Source organism: Pituophis catenifer, unplaced genomic scaffold (assembly GCF_029215685.1).
Source record: "Pituophis catenifer annectens isolate HBS135680 unplaced genomic scaffold, rPitCat1.0.hap2 SCAF_1, whole genome shotgun sequence".
NCBI classification, from domain to species: Eukaryota; Metazoa; Chordata; class Lepidosauria; order Squamata; family Colubridae; genus Pituophis; species Pituophis catenifer.
Window position 1 is genome coordinate 323,090,628 of NW_027256881.1, and position 17,342 is coordinate 323,107,969.

Sequence of the window (17,342 nt, forward strand, 5' to 3'; positions counted from 1 at the left end):
GTTACAATTTTTAAGGGGGGAAAAAGACAAAAAGTGCTATCTATCCTAAAGTATCATCTTAATTATCAATAAAGCAAAGAAACAGCCACTAAACTCTTGTTACTACCTATTGTATAATTTAGACATTTACAACATGAAATAAAACTCTTGGGCAATAAAATATTCCCTACTAGCTTAAGGATTCCACAAGACTTACTGAAGTAGCACACAGGTGATTCTAATGCCCCAATTTTAATGAAAGAATCCTTGATTCTCTTCTCAGATAAAGAGGTCCATACTTCATTCAGCTGCTTGGAGTAATTCAGACTCAAAGGCTTTAAGGTAGAAAGATAATGGCTGCAGTTGACTTTCTTTTAGAATAGCAATTTTTAACTTCTCTCTACTCTAAAAGGGTTTTAACTCCGTGACTGAACAAGAAACAGAGGAGGATTAAATTTCTTGTTAATTTACTCAGTACTATTAGAAGCCATCCATGGATGGGGAATTCTCATTGGAAAGCTACCTAGATGAGTGTTCAAGCCAGGTAAAGTGAAGGTTGTTAGTTTAGGTTAGTATAAAAGTGGCTCTGATGTATCTTTTTGTGCTTGTGAATGGGGAACTGGTTGATTACATTTTAATGTAATCTTAAAATGTATATTACTAGTTTAGTATGTTTTGTGAAGCCACAAAAATCAATTATGTATAAGTGTGTTGTATAAACTTAAACCTTTCTCTAATGTAGTCAGTTATTGTTTGGAGAGAATTGCATATATTTCTATAGCTAGGAAATTCCAGAGTTATACATTAACTGTGTGTGTGTGTGTGTGTGTGTGTGTGTGTATACACACATATACATATATACATACTTGCAGTTATCTTGCCAATAAATGGCAACATAACTGCATAGATATGGCAAGATAATATGGTATATAAAACCAATAAAAAATGGTATATAAAACCAATAACAAAGATTTCAGTTTGCCTAAAAGAAATCATTAGCTTTGATTGGTAATCCTTGTTTGTTTCTTGCTCCCTGAAGGTACAAATATCCTGCTTGAATAAATTTAGCAAGTATCTTATCTATGTGACATTCTCAGCCTATTATACAGGTAATCCTCGACTTGGTTCATTTAGTGACCATTCAAAGTTACAACGGCACTGAAAAATGTGGCTTTATGACCATTTTTCATAGTTACATTTGCAGCATCCCCGTGATCAAAATTCAAATGCTTGGAAACGAGTTCATATTTATGACTTTTGCTGTGTCCCCAGGGACATGGGATCACCTTTTGCAACTTTCTGACAAAGTCAACGGGGAAATCAGATTAATTTAACAACCAAGTTATTAACCTATCAACTGCAGTGATTCACTTAATAACTGTAGCAAGAAAAGTCAATAAAATGGAGCAAAACTCACTTAACAACAGATATTTTGGACTCAATTGTGGTTGTAAGCCTGAGGACTACCTGTATTAGCAGGCAGCCTGTAAGAAGGACAATGTGCCTGTTTATCTTATTTATTCTACTAGATTCAGCTTGTATATATGTATTCTAATGATAAGCTAATTCTGGATAAGTGCTACCAAATGGCAAACTCTGCACTGAGAGGTGATGGATTCTCTATTAAATTAACATCAAGACAGAAGATTTAAATTGGGGGTTTGCTGAATCATTATCACTTCCCATTGTTCTACTTGGCACCATAGTTTCTGAGACAGTTCATGAGATATAGCCAAACAAAAGTGGTAACCTCAAACCACTAAGGGAACGTCCTAGTTGATCCCTTTCTTGAATAATAGTTTTTGAGGAAATTCTCTTCCTCAAAAGTAAACAAGCTTTATTTAATTAAAGCCAGTTGTCAAATTTACACAGTGCACTAGGCCAGGGGTCTCCACCCTTGGCAACTTTAAGACTTTTGGACTTCAACTCCCAGAATTCCTTAGCCAGCTGGAATTCTGGGAGTTAAAGTCCACAAGTCTTAAAGTCACCAAGGCTGGAGACCCCTGCACTAGGCCATAAATTGCTTTGCCAGGATTGTTTAAAAGCTCAGAATTGATTTAGAGCATATAATTTGCTAAACCATAGATCATGGTTTCCATATTACTGTAGATGGGCAGTGGTGTTGGTCTATAGTGGTGAGAAATGAGGAGGAGTTTGGTAGTGATTTTTCTAACACTTTTTATTAAAAGACATGCAATTTCGTGAGCTGCTGTCCACTTGATCAGATCAGGGGTGGGTTCTACTTACCTTTACTACCAGTTCACAATAGGGGCGCGCGTGCACTTCTGTGCATGCGCAGATCGTCATTCATGACATCATTCAGGATGGGCGGAGCCTCCTGGCAATTTTACTACCAGTTCTATAGAACCGGACAGAACCGGGAGCAACCCACCACTGGATCAGATGTAGAGAATGGCTACTTCTATCTTTATTTCATCAGATGCATAACCAGGCCCTACAACTGATGAAATAAGCAGCAACTCACAAAATCATATGCCTTTTAAGAAGTATTAGAAAATGTATTACCAGTATTCTCATTTTTTTAAAATCAGAACGTAAGGTTGTCAATCATATCTAATAAGAATAAGAAATTTCTCTAGCAGGGTACTCTAAGAATAACACTGATCTCTTCTGAGTTCATGGAATAAATAAATAACTTAGTTTGCTCAGCCCAGTTGCCTAGATGTAAAAATTAGGAGATTCACGGAATTTGCTTCCTAATAAATGTGTTTAGAATTGTAATATTGTAGAGAGATTATTCAAGGGAGAAAAACAGTATCTACTAAAATTCAGGATCTAGGAGCATCCAGGTTCATTTTAAAAACAATGCCTTTTCCATCCTGAGTAAAAGCATAAAGCTATTTATTAGTCTCATAATTAAAAAATGAAAATAATTTGCTGTTGCACATATTGGTAAAATTTCTCCACATATCCAAAACCTGAGGTGGTTCACTGAGCTTTGGATTGTAGTTTGCAAGTTTTACTACTGCACTTCAAAAAAAAAAAAAAACACCTTTCACTTACTCTTGTTTTTGTACAACAATCAAAGCCAAGTCATTAAATACCATGCCATCAATATAGTCCCATAAGGAAATTATGGTGTTTTTAGGGAGTGGTACTCCGTAGGACTTTGTGTATCTATAAAGGACTTTATGTATCTATAAAGTCAAAGTGCCTGAAATGTTTTTTGCTCCTCTATCTTTGAAAGGATGATCTTCCATCAAATAGCCCTCAAATGTATTCTCCCATGAGTCCCTTTGAATCAGATTTGCCTATTTCTGTCATTCCGGGCACATTGTTTACTTCTCAGCCTGACCAAGGCAAAGACTTCTCTTCAGTAGATCTCAGCTTCCTACCAGATGATTTTGGACAAGATGGCAAACATGGCAGCAACAACAATAACAACATGCTGGAAGACTCTCAAGACCCTCAGTTGGGAATACAAGACAGTGGAATCTTCTCGGAGGACAGTGCGGGGTCCCAACAGAGAGATGAAAACGCAATTGAGCCATCATCTGATTTTTCTGGGACGTGTCCCTCCATAGCCCCCATAGCTCCCATGACTCCTGTGAACCCTACTTCAGAAGCTTCTGGCATTGTCCCACAGTTACAGTAAGTTTTACTCAAAAGCTAGTTGATTTGGCACATTGGCAGTTGTCACATTTTAGTCAAGCATGTAAATGAAAACCCAATTAGTGGGAGTAGTTAATGGCTCGGTGGAATATTCAGTTTTAGAATATCGAATAATTGAGTAAGCTATGATTAAGTCAAGCATATGGCCTGAAGAAAAAGGCAAAGATGCATTTGTTAAGTTTCCTAGGTAACAGTACCGAAGTGACTTGCCATTAACTTTTTCTAGGATGACTTTGCTTCCCAGTCTAGCGTATAACTCTGATATTCCCTGGTAATCTCCTGTCCAAATATAAATATAGCCTCTATATTTAAGTGCAATGCATTTTCTATCATATTATTGGAAACACAACCTGAGAGTGATTTTTGTATGCTTTTCGGCATACAATCAAGACTAAATTTGAAGTTATAAGAAAATCCAAGTATAAAACAGGATTGTAGCCATATTAATAATTGGATGAGTAAATGGGAGTGGATTTTAAAACCTAATATAAGTCATAGAGAGACCTGCATTTCCATTATCCCCCTCCCATTAGTTTGCAATTCATTTTTAGTAAAAGTCACTTTTGATGGTTATTCACATATTGTGACTAAGCAATGCTTTTCTTTAACTATAACATACTGTATAGAATGAGCCAAATGCTATCTAATCTAAATTAGATTATGATTTAGAGTAATGTGTGATGTCAGACTTGCTGATAGATGCTTAGAAAACTTTCATTTTCAATTGAAAGTAGTAGAATATGGCCTGGTATCTATTAGCTCAATGGCAGGATCTGACGAACCTTGTACAGTAAACTAGATTGGGAAATGGGAGAAAAAATAATTCTGGAAGAGGACATGGTCTCAAAGAGCCAGATTTGACTAAAAGGAAGAAAATATTACCATCAGAATCCGCAAGACTCTTCAAAGGTAGCAAATTGTTGGGTGTATCCATGCCATAGTTGTGCCACTATCGTGAGGACTCAGTTGGGCATTTTATTGGCTGAGTGAAAATATTTTGGTGGCCTGCCAACTTCAGTTAAGCATTTTGATTGATCTTTTTACTATGTTCTGAGGGTTAAAGAGAGCGTAAAATGTTTTAGCAATCAAAGAAGTAAACCTTGAGTCATTTCACAGCAGCCAGAAAGCATAGCCTCTCCCTCTTACTAAGATAGTAAAATGGGCCAGAAGCTAGGGCAAATAAATTTGCAAAGAAGAAGAGATGAACTTCAGTAGGGAGAACAGAAGGAGTTGATGCTATGGAGTTCTTGGTTCTTATTTGAGCTTGATTTTTTTTTTTTTTTTTTGCTTGAGGGGTTTTGTTACCCAGCTAAGTAATGTTGATTGTTGAAGGGGATGTGTTCTAGTCTTTTTGTTTCCTAGAGGACAACCCTCATAATTTTAACAAACTGTCTAATGTGGACCTCACCCCATTCCTAAGAGGTCTGTAAGGGGCGTGCATAAGCGCACCAGTATGCCTACCGTCTCTGTCCTACTGTCCCCATTTATTCGTACCCATTTCCTGTGTTCATATCCATGTTTATACTTATATCTGTTATCTCGTACATGTTTGACAAACTAAATAAAGTAAAAAGAAATTAAGAAATAAAAATTTCCTCAATCAGCCAGCGCTCAGATAAGCAGGCATCAATACTAGCTAGGCAGAGAATAAAGTATCCTACCAAAAATAGCAGGGCAAGCTATAATATATATATATATATATACACACACACACACATACACACAGGCAGCAAAGCCTACACTGACTCATACTGAAGATGTTACCTAATTGGGTAGGAGAGGGCTGGGGGTTGCCAAATTGGAAAACTTCTAAAAAGTATTGTTAGTAGAACACATCCACAAAGCAAATGTGACAATCTGCATCTATTTACAGAAGCAACAGAGCAAAACTACGCACTTGGAATTGAGAACAGCTCTTGTTCTCATTTCTTGCTTTGAGAAAGCCCATTTTGAAAAATGAGAACAAGATTCAGATTTCTGTAATGGACATATTGGGTAAATGTTTTTTTTCTATTTGTTTTTTTTAAATAAATTTTATTGTTATTTCTCTTTTAAAAACAAAACAAACACAAACATAAAACATATATTTCCTTTTTACAACAGTTTCAAATCGGTGTTCTTCTATCATTTATATTTTTCCCCAACTCGTTTTTTTCTATTTGATTACTCTCACAGGCTGAGGGCATCAAATTATCTATTGTTGCTAAATTTTCTGAATCTGATGGAAACCAATCATCTTCAAAAGACAACAGGGGACTTTTTATAAGTTATGGGAATTTATTAAGCAGCTTTGTATGCAAAAATTGCCAACAACTGTAAAACCATACAATGTTTTTGAGACATATGTAATAACGCAGCATCATGTCCAACATTTGATTAAAAAAAGTTTTCCAGAATTGGATGGCCAATTCTTATAAGACAAGGTAACAGACCTACACAAAACAAAAGTGTCTTTTATAGTAAACTATCTTTTGAGTTTTTCAAACTACCCATGTTTCTAGTGTCTACTTTTTTAATCCAAACAATATTGGGCTGTTCCACCACTGTCTATTTCTTAACCCTCCTCTTCAAGCAGACATCAAGTGTCTATCAAATCTTTTGGCCTCTTGATTTTTTCACAGCATGGTTCAGCTGCACATCCTTCATCTTTAAGGCTGTTTCTCCACGTTTTCAGTTGTTTTGAGATACCCTTGGTAATTGCATGGTGGAGAGAAGGGAGATCTTGCTCACCAGCTGGCCTAAATAATGACCTAATGAAGGTCTCCACACGCCTTCCCTTCTGATAAAGATGACTCAGTCAGTATCATGAAACAAGCAGCTCCCAGTCAAGCCATCCAGAATCCTGAATAATTACAAAGTGAGAGGGAAAAAAAGATAGAGGGGAAGATTAAGATGGGAACAATTCAATAAAACAAGCCATAATTCTTTTCATTTTTTCCTTATCTATCCTTTGATTCTTTTTTCTTGTAATTAAACATAATTCAAACAAATAGGCTGAGACTGATTCCGGGTTTTATTATTTACTATTAATTAATTATTTGGATTAATTTATGATTTTATTGTACTTGTTTCTTAACTTGTGTTCGCCGCCTTGAGTCCTTCGGGAGAATGGCGGCATATAAATACATGTAATAAATAAACAAATAATTAAAAATGCTTTTTAAAAGAGAGCTATCAGAAGGGAAAAAGACAGTTCAGTACAGTCAAATTTTGGGTTATTGTTATCATCAATTCTGTTGGGGACCAGACACTGTTAATCATATCTTTAGATTCAGCAGACTTCTAGAAAAGATTAAGCAGTATATGGATATTTTACCTTGATAGCATCTTAGCAAAACTACTAGGAAAAAGTCTAGCCCCCATTGCTCTCTACCAATCTTTGTCTTGGTAGAAAAACATATTAGCAAGAAATTTGCTTCCCCTGTTGCTGGTCCCAGTTTTGTCATTAGAAAAAAGGGTTTTTCCAGGACAGAAATGTTTGTGCCACACTTAGACACAAGTAGGAAAATGCTGTAAGAATCAGCCCTAAATTATCAGAGAGTTGATAATCTCTAGATCAGGGGTCCTCAACCCCTGGTTCATGGACAGGTACCAGTCTTTGGCATTCCAGAAACCTGTCTGCGCAAATAAGCAAAGCCCCATCCACAGAATGCAGGCAGCGCACGAAACCACGCCCCCTGTGGTCCATGGAAAAACCTCTCTCCACGGAACCGGTCCCTGGTGTCCGAAAGGTTGGGTGTCACTGTTCTAGATAACATAATATAAATACCACTGTACCCACTAATACAATGTACTACTTGTGTTTTTTAATGACACAATAAAATAATATTTCTTTAAAAAAAGAATTCCAGAGCCTGTAGTGATTCCTGGAATAAAAAGAAAAATGAGAAAGAATATATTTTTACTTATGTTATTGCACTCCTTTTATGTAAAGTTCCTAAAGGCTTTTTTTTTGTTCCTGTTGTTCTGCCAGGAACATAGTAGCCACTGTAAATTTGGCTTGCAAATTGGACCTAAAAAATATAGCCCTTCATGCCAGAAATGCAGAATATAATCCAAAGGTAAGCACTAGTTCTCTCTCTCATTTAAGGATTTTTATTTCCACCTCTGAGGCTCCTTCTGTTCATAATCTGACCTCTATAAAGATGTTCCAGGCAATTGCTTGGTCCAAATAGACTCTCTTTAAGTTTGCCTTTTCCAAGGTGGCTTTATAATAGTATCCTGGCCAGTGAATATCTACTTAGAATTGCCATGCTTTGCTTGCTCATTTCTTATCTATATTCACTCCGCTATTCTTCTGTTATAAAAGGCTGCCTGCGGAATGTAGGACACACACCTGACAATCCCATAACATCATCTCCAAGCCTTGACTAGCGTACCTCACTGAGCTCAAAAGATACAGTTGCCCAAAGCAGTATTTTTGAGAGTCTGGAAAGTCAACTCTAATTCCAGTTATATTTTAGAACCAAAGAGGAACTGTTAGACTAGTCCAGGGGTGTCAAACTCGACTTCATTGACAACCAGATCAGGGTTGTGTTTGACCTCGGGGGGGCTGGGATGGGCATGGCTGGGGTGAGTGTGGCCAGCTGGACGTCACTCATGTCGGAGCACTTGTGCTGACCTGAGCGCCCTGCCAGCGAAAATGGGCTCCCGGCAGAGATGGTATTCAGCAGGTTCTGACCAGTTCTGGAGAACTGGTAGCGGAAATTTTGAGTAGTTCAGAGAACCGGTAAATACCACCTCTGATTGCCCCTGCCCCCATCTATTCTATACCTCCCAAGTCCCAGCTGATAGGGAGGAAATGGGGATTTTGCAGTATCCTTCCCCTGCCATGCCCAACAAGCCACACCCAACAAGCCATGCCATGCCCAACAAATCACACCCACAGAACCAGTAGTAAAGAATTTTGAATCCCACCACTGGTTCCCGGGGTCTATGTTCGGCTGCGATAGCCTCCTACAACCCTCTGCCAGCGAAAACAAAGCTCCGGAGGGCTGCCTACAGCCCTTGCAAGTTCCGTTTTCAGCTGCGATGGCCTCCTGCAACCCTCTGCCCTCCTGAGCTCTGTTTTCACTGGCAGAAGCACCGCGGGCCGGTCCTTCACTGTTTCCAGGGCGGCCTCGCGGGCCAGATCTAAGAACGCCGGGGGCCGGATCTGGCCCGTGGGCCTGGAGTTTGACACCCCTGTGCTATTATCCCACTCCCTCTGCTATCTGACATATTCTTCCCTGCTTTTATTGAAAAATTAATTTCTGCCCTACATGTCTATGGAGATTCTCAATCATCCAGGTCAGGGTTGTTCCAAAAGTGCTTTTTCCAAAAGGCAACTGGACTTTCTTATTTATTTTTTTTCTTTGAAAATGTTTCGTTTCTCATCCAAGAAGCTTCTTTACTTCTGAGAACTGAGAACTCGGAGAACTGAAGAAGTTTCTTGGATGAGAAATGAAACATTTTCAAAGAAAAAAATAAGAAAGTTCAGTTGTCTTTTGGAAAAACCACTTTGGAACATCCTGCCCTGCATGTTCCAAGCCAGCCCATACAATTTCTACATTGTTAATGAATGTGACTGAACAGTGGGTCTCAAACTCCTCTCCCACAAGTCAATTCACACCGGTCCTGTTTCCTGCTTCAGGGTAGTAGCTTGCTAGTTCTTGCTGTAACTACCAAGAAATACCACATTTGGCATCATCCAAAATGGCTCATGCCAAGATGGCGCTGCAGACCGCAGCCTTGGTGATGTACCAAGGTGATGTACAGAGAGCATATACACCAAAGACAAATTCCTTGTGTGTCCAATCACACTTGGATCAATAAATAATTCTATTCTATCCCTTTAACTTTGGACTCTGAGATAAATTTTAATTTTTTTTTGTAATTAAATGATAATATCCTTTAGGTAAGTAGCATAGAGGTATCTGACTAGATATTTCAAGCCCACCCAAGGTTAAGAAAACCAAACTTTATTTTTTGAAAAAAAATAAAATAGATAAGCCCTGAAAATTACAAAAGAAAATACAGTATTCTGAGCACATCACAAGATGGTGATGGAGTGCTACAAGTGAATGGTTTCTCAAGGAGATGTTGCAGATTAAGTTAACAGACTACCAGAAGATTATAAATAAAAGTAATAATTTCCTGTCTAAGGAATAATCAGCACAATTGAGGTTATGTGTTTCCTAATTTTGAATAGAGAATAATAATGTTAGATGTTTGTCTAATTAAATGTCAGAACAAAGAAAGAAATCAGACCTAATGTAAATTTGGCTAGATTTGGTACCTATTTAGAACTAAACTTCTCTTGAAAACTGTCAATGCCTTGGTCTCAATTAGCTGGATAGTCCTCACAGGCCTGGTAAGTCCAAATATATCAGGACATATAAATATTTGAATAGATAAAAGGCTACATTCACATTTTATAGACTTTATTAACAATGTTTATAAGCTATATTTTATAAGGAGAGACCTATTTATCTAAGATCTTTCCCAGGCCAGTAAGGTCACTTGTAACTATTGAAGCAATCTCAAAATAATGATAGAATGAGAAAGCAAATGTTTATGGTTTTCAATAAATAAACTAAATTTGGTCTAGTGGTTAAGGCTAGAAAGTAGGAGATTATGAGTTCCAGTCCTTCCTTAGCCCTGAAAGCCAGCTAGGTGACCTTGGGCCAGGTACTCACTCTTAGCCCAACTCACCTCACATATTGAGTTATTTGTAAAAAATAATAATAGCAAGATATAAATAGATATTCATACAATGACTAATACAGTTTTAAAAAGACTTTAAATTTGGATTTTTCTGAATTTTAGAGATTTGCTGCTGTAATTATGAGAATTAGAGAACCAAGAACAACTGCCCTCATATTTAGTTCTGGTAAAATGGTGTGCACAGGAGCCAAAAGGTAGGACTATTAAGCTTTACAAGATTCTTCATCTAAGGATAGGATTATTGTGATATAAGGCTAACGTGATTGGTTCAGACCATTAACACTCCATCTAGTTCAGGCTGGGCATCAGGCAAATCTGTAATCATCCTAAGAAACAGCCATTGTCTTTGAAATGTTTTTAAGGCAGTATATACATGTACATTTATTGCATTGGGAATTGTTTCATTTATTTAGTGCCACAAGACCAACTAATGTATTGTCAAATATAGTGCCCTTGGAAATTCCACATTTAAAAAAAAAATAGAAATGTTCTTGCAATATTCCACCATACTATGGTATACTACCAAAGTTAATTAATCTTCCCAAAGCTGGTACTTACCAGGTGTGTTGAACTACAGTTCCCATAGACCATCAGCTAGCTGTTCTGTCCCCGTCTTACACACGCACACAAACAGACAGCCAGGGGTTAAATAAATTGGCAGACAACCAATTCTTCCGATAAGATGCTTGGCAGCAACCCAGTAGCTGCTTGCCAAGAACTTTTACTCAATAAACAAAATACACACAGTCAAGAATTGTCCAGTTCGTAAAATAAATCCAAGGCCGATAATGTTGTTTCCAGAGATGCAATGTGACTCGATAGTAGTTAGTTTTGTCCGTCACAGAGTCTGAATGGCCACCTTACCTCCTTTTATACCCTGTGGGGTGTGGTCCAGTGACTCAGCCTAATCTCTGGCACGCCTTTTCTTCTGTTGCACGCGCTTATCTCTGCGACGCTGCCGAGGATCCAGCCAAGACTCATTACCCTCACCACTGTCCACCTGTGGCTGCGTGGACGTGCTTGGCCCCAGCCCTATCTCTTGCCCTTCGGCGGACACCGAAGGCATTGCCAGAGAGGAGGGTCCTGGAGAGGGAGGCCTTGCCAACTCCTCTCCTTCACTCTCGGAGTCCTCTCCTGCCAATGACACAGGCTCAGGTAATGGAGCCACAACACTAGCATGGACAGTGACATGGTTGGCTGAGTATGAAAGGATTTGCATTGGTGATACCATTTAGCAACTGCAATTGGTTTCAAGAAAATAGCTTGGAGTCATTGTGCAGTGGGAAGCGGCATAAGCTTGATCTCCCCCAAAGTCCATATGACCTTACCTGGTCATTCCCAGGAGAAGACAAGCAGTCTGGTGAGATTTTTGTAACATAGGCGATAAACAATAAAGTCACTGACTGAGGCTATTTGAGTAGTTCTGTTGGCTGGTGCCTGATAGCACTCCAATTTTTTTTGTTCAGTAACAGGAAACTCTAATAGATATTAAGATATTACTAGTAATTGTGGTAGGGCAGAACCTTCAGAAGCCAAAATAACAGTTTGGGAGAATACAGGTGACTAAGAGAATTGAAATTACTCACTCTTGTCTTAAAGCTTTGCTGGCTGGCTTTGTTTTTTTAATGCTTGTTGTAAATTTGCAGTGAAGAGCAGTCACGACTGGCAGCCAGAAAGTATGCTCGCGTGGTACAGAAGCTCGGGTTTCCTGCAAAATTCCTGGATTTCAAAATACAGAACATGGTGGGCAGTTGTGATGTGAGATTTCCCATCCGCTTAGAAGGATTAGTTCTAACTCATCAACAATTCAGCAGGTATGTCTCCTCCAAGTGTGTGCAAGGGGAAAAGGCACCCGGAAGACTTTGGCTTCCATCATAACTGACCATTCACTGGCAGGTTGAGATGGTGGGAATTGTAGCCCAACAGTGCTTAGGACTTAAAGTTGGGAAAGGCAGATGAATATCAATAGTATTTCTACTGATTGTTCAGATAGGTTGGCTAAATAGTCTTGGGAGGCTGTTGAATTCTGAAACATGCCCTTTTGCTTCAGATCTAAATACTGGCATTTGCGTTTTTTGCTGTTTTGTGGTGCTTATGGCATCAACTAGCTGTCTTCTAAGAGAAAGCAGTTCTATTTATCCATGCAAAATTGTTGCCCAGTTGCCCCATTAATCATCAGTTTGGAAACTCATGATTCAATTATTTTTTTTTCAGGATCTGAAAGATCTCTCAGGTTTGTGCTGTTTGCTGATTCTTAAAAAAATAAGAACTTGGTGCCCAAAAAAAACCCTGGGTTTTCTTACCAATCTAAGTGCAAATACTTTTTTTTTTACTTTTATTTTGTTGACTGACTGATGTGTTTTTCTGAAATATTAAATCATCGTTATATTTCATTTTTCTCTGCATCCCATTTAGGTTTGTTGCAAGAGAACCATGTAAAAACCAGATAGGATTTCACCAAATAGTGTTCCTTACTTGGGAGACTTGTTTTGATTTATACCCCACTTTTCTATTCCATTTGAGTTCTGTGTAAAACATTGAATTTTGACAGGAAGCATATGTGGTAATTGGGGTGTGGGCTATGAACATTCTAGAAAAGGTCAGCCATTCATAATTTGCAAGCTCAAAACAGGTACTACCGGAAGGCAACGTGTGGATATTCCTGATCGCCCTCTATCTTTTCAAGACATTTTATCAACCTTTCTCTTTTTATGGGAAGATGAACACATTGTAACATATGTTTTTAACATTGTAGTTTTAATATGTTTTTATTATTAATAGGTTGACACATTGTAACGTGTTTTTAACTTTTTAATGGGAAGATGAACATAAGAATGTAAATACAGCTCCTGTTTGTGACTCATTAAAGCAACAGCATCTGTTTCCAGGACTGCAGGTGCCACCTTAGAAAAAAGACATGGTTGCTTTAATTAGTTAGAGGCTGCATTTGCACTTCTTAATATTTTGAAACACCTTTTCCAATACAATCTGAAGTCTACAATACTGTAGTCTGATTATATTGTTATTAGGGTTGTGTAATGTTTCAGATTGTAGTGTAATGCTTCAGATTGTATTGGAAAAAGGGTGTTTTAAAACATTAAGAAGTGCAAATGCAATCACATAACTGATTAAAGCATCCGTGTCTTTTTTCTAAGGTGGTAACTGCAGTCCTGGGATCAGACACAATTACTTTATTGAGTCATAAACAAGAGTTGTATTTATATTCTTCATGCATTACAGCTCCCATTTTATTTTCTTAGATTGGAGGTCTGCATGGGGCTCAGATATATTACTTGAAATATAAATTATACCTGAGGTTGCTACTTTGCTTTATAGTGCACAGTTACCAGTTTTCAAAGCATATTAAAAACTGATAGGGCAGAAAATATGGATGGCACTAAGAAATGTGAACCAGCATGATCAAAGTAAGCTGTGTACAAAACGTGAACCCAAAGCTATCCCAATATGTAAGGAATTTGCCATATAGAAAGACAGTATTCAGAGGGAAATACAGTGGTACCTTGGTACTCAGCTCTTTTGAAACTGGTATTCAATGCATTTTGACAAAAAATTTTGTCCCAGTACTCATCATTTGTTTGGAACTCAACGCACAAGCTAGAACTTGTCGGTGTCGGCTGCTTTGTGACTCACTATATTATTCTTTATGGGAAAAATTTGTCTGGTACTCATTGATACTCATCATACCTCCCGATTAATGATGAATACTGAGGTACCAGTTAGCACCCTTGGTCTTCAAAGTCAAGGTATTCTATATTTTTAAAATGTATTCACTACAATTTATATGCCAGATACTAGAATGACTCTGGGCCATTTTCTAGAATATAAATAAAGTGATTGTAAGATGACTTTTTTTTAATCATGTGTTTTTGAAAGGAGATATCCAGTTAATTTAATTAAAAATACAGCCCTATTTAATTATGCAAACAGGTAACTTATTGATTGTAACTATAAAAATTGAAGTACAAAACATTTTTATGTGTAATTTTTGCTTGTCAAAGAGCAAACAAAGGAATCAGAATGTCATTAATAAAGAGTGGGAAAGGATAGAGTTAACAAAAAGGAGCTAGTAGCAGAGAAGAACAGATTATTTTTTAGGCACTGGAAATTCCAAGGCTATTTAAAAAAAAAAAAAAGAACTCTCTGAAAGATATCTTGTTGGTTCATAGATAGTAAATTTTGTCTACTTTAAATTTTTTTCCTGAAAATTGTAGTTATGAACCAGAGCTGTTTCCTGGGCTTATCTACAGAATGGTCAAACCAAGAATTGTACTGCTTATTTTTGTGTCTGGAAAAGTTGTTTTAACTGGTAAGTGATTAAGTTGTATAAAATCAACCTGTTTCTGCATCACTGACACATACACAAACATTGCAGGGCATATCTATCTTTCCTACATTACTGTTGTTATCATCAAATGTATGTGCCACCAAACTTGCCATTCAAGGAGACTCTGTTGGAGCTGGATGAAGCTATACTTTTAGACTGGTGTTTCTCAACCTCAACAACTTTACAGTTGTTGGGTACTGTAGTTGAACTGGCTAGGGCAATCCAATGGGAGAAAGCAATCCTGTAGAGGACAAGGCACCAAGTCATGTAGGATTTTACAAGTTAGTTATAGCACTTTAAATAACCCCTTTAAGACTTGTTGGCAACAAGTACAGGTCCCACAATATTGGTGTGATGTGCTCCCATTGAGGAGCCATGGTAGTGCAGTAGTTAGAATGCAGTATTGCAGGCTAATTGCATAATGCCAGGAGTTTGATCCTGACCAGCTCAAGGTTGACTCAGTCTTCCATCCTTCCAAGGACCCAGACTGTTGGGGGCAAACAGCTTAGAAAGTGTTGTAAAGCACTATGAAGTGGCATGTAAGTCTAATTGCTCTTGCTATTGACAAACATGTACACAAAAAGCTGTGCTCTGAATCATCTGCAGCTCACAAGTGACTTTCAAAGGTAGCCCATGTTGAGCACATTGCAGTAATCTAAGAAGGCGGTGATAAGGGCATAAGTCATTGAAAAAAGATCCTCCTACTCCACAATGTTGGCAACTGGTTCACCAATCAAAGCTGAAAAAATCCATTGTGGCCACAGCCTCCATCTGCTGTTCTAACAGGGATTGTGAGTCCAGAATCCCAAGTCACACTGCCTTCTTCAGGGGTAGTGGCATCTCATGAAGAGACATCTCTAGAACAGATAATAAATCCTGATGGACAATAGTAAGTCCATCTTACTAGGTTTTAGTTAAGCCCATTCTCTCCCATGCAGGCCTTACCAGTCTAATATGGGGTAACAATGTAAAGTTGGCCATTATCACTATCTTGATATAAACTTCCAAACTTTGGATTATCTCTTCCAATGGCTTCATATGAATGTTAAATAGGAAGGGTAGAGAACTGACCCTTGGGGCATCACCACCACTCAATACACAGATGAATAGCCATTGGGCTGATCTCTCCTATCCCCCCCCCAATTGGGACTGTCTACCAAGAAACATTGTAACAAAGCGCCCCTAATCCCCAACTATGGAGGGGAGTCTAGAAAGGATACTATAGTTGGTTTCAAAGGCCAGTGAGAGTTCTAAAAAACTACAATAGATGTATTTCCTACTTTATAACAAATTCACAATGAAATATAAAATAGGTGAACATAAGGTTCAAGTAGGGGAAAAAAAGCAACAATGGTAGATGAACAAAGTTAATTAGGGCATATGTAAAAAGGAACTTCTAATTGTAGTTGATGACAAACTGAATATGAGTCAGTAGTATTGTATGATGTGTCTGCTGACTTTAAAATGCAAAATTATATGTTGCATCAGTAAAAATATAATTTCTAAATCAAGGGACGTAATATGTCTACTCCATTCACCATTAGTCAATATACATTGAGTGCCTCACAATTCTGGACATTGCACTGGCACAGTTGCACAGAAGAGCAATAGGGATGACTCTTGCCTTACAAGGGGAGATTGAGCAAACTCCATGTTTAGTTTGAGAAAAGGCATCTGAAGAGAGACAGTTTCCATCATCTGAACATGTCAAAGAACAATTCAAAGTTTTAAGCATCTGAGGATCTATTTATCTCCAATAAAATCTGCCCTCCAGTAAGATTGAGCAGAGTGGGTGCATTCCAGGTCCTTTCAGTTCAAAAAAATTGTAATCTATTGCACATGCTGGCTGAGGAATTCTGGGAGTTGAAGTCCACAAGTCGTAATGTTGCCAAGGTTGGAGACCCCTGATCTATTGGGATGAAGGTAATGGGATTTATATATTGTGCCTGCTGTCTGGAATTGCATCTCCCTGAAGATGTCCACAGTTCTTGTCCCAATGTTTTGAAAGTCTCTTAAAACTTTGCTTTGCTTCCAGGCCTGGCAGGGTAGGATGGCTACTGAGCCCCTCTCACAGGCTTTTTTTTTTTTAAAGGTATTTTTGGGGAGATTGTATTTGTCTATCTGGAAGTTCAGGATTTTTCCATTATTTTCTTTATTTCTGTTTTTGTCTTTTAATTCATCATGTATGCCATCCAGAGTGATCAGGAATCAGGCAGCCTCTAAATTTAATAAAATAAATAAAATGATAATAAACAAGTCATGGACATCTTCCTGTAGTCCCAGAACGTAGGATACAGAATAATAATCTTAAATTCAGAAAAGCACCTTCCTATTATTAGGAACTTCTTTAATTCTATTAATTAAAGGCATTTGCATGTATCTGATCATGCATACCTATCTATTTTTATACAGAAGTCCAAATGAATTTCATTATTCTCCAAGTTAGTAGCACAGAACTGCAGGTTAGGAACATGTTTTTGTAGCAGGATGAAATTAAATGTAGTTAAAACTAATTCTAAAATTATTTTTAGGTGCCAAAGACCGTTCTGAAATATATGAAGCATTTGAAAACATATATCCAATTTTAAAAGGTTTCAAGAAAGTCACTTAAGTTATTTTTTTGTATATATTCTATGTTCTAGTATTTCATAGTACATAGTAATTGAATGACATAGCTTCT

At 37.8% G+C, this 17,342-nt stretch overlaps 1 protein-coding gene across 1 annotated transcript; it reads left to right on the top strand.

Annotated features, from left to right (window-relative positions):
* The first annotated feature begins 472 nt into the window (after positions 1–472).
* On the top strand, positions 473–17,273 carry TBPL2 (TATA-box binding protein like 2). Its single transcript, XM_070931656.1, has 7 exons — positions 473–523; positions 3,188–3,591; positions 7,586–7,673; positions 10,420–10,511; positions 11,964–12,131; positions 14,550–14,644; positions 17,194–17,273. The coding sequence occupies exons 1-7, from the start codon at positions 473–475 to the stop codon at positions 17,271–17,273; spliced, it is 978 nt and encodes a 325-aa protein (XP_070787757.1).
* Positions 17,274–17,342: the final 69 nt, after the last annotated feature.

Coding starts and splice junctions, on each gene's coding strand:
- TBPL2 (XM_070931656.1), top strand. CDS start 473: ATGGATGGGGAATTCTCATTGGAAAGCTACCTAGATGAGTGTTCAAGC. Junction 524..3,187: donor TAGATGAGTGTTCAAGCCAG/GTAAAGTGAAGG, acceptor TATCTTTGAAAG/GATGATCTTCCATCAAATAG. Junction 7,674..10,419: donor ATGCAGAATATAATCCAAAG/GTAAGCACTAGT, acceptor TCTGAATTTTAG/AGATTTGCTGCTGTAATTAT.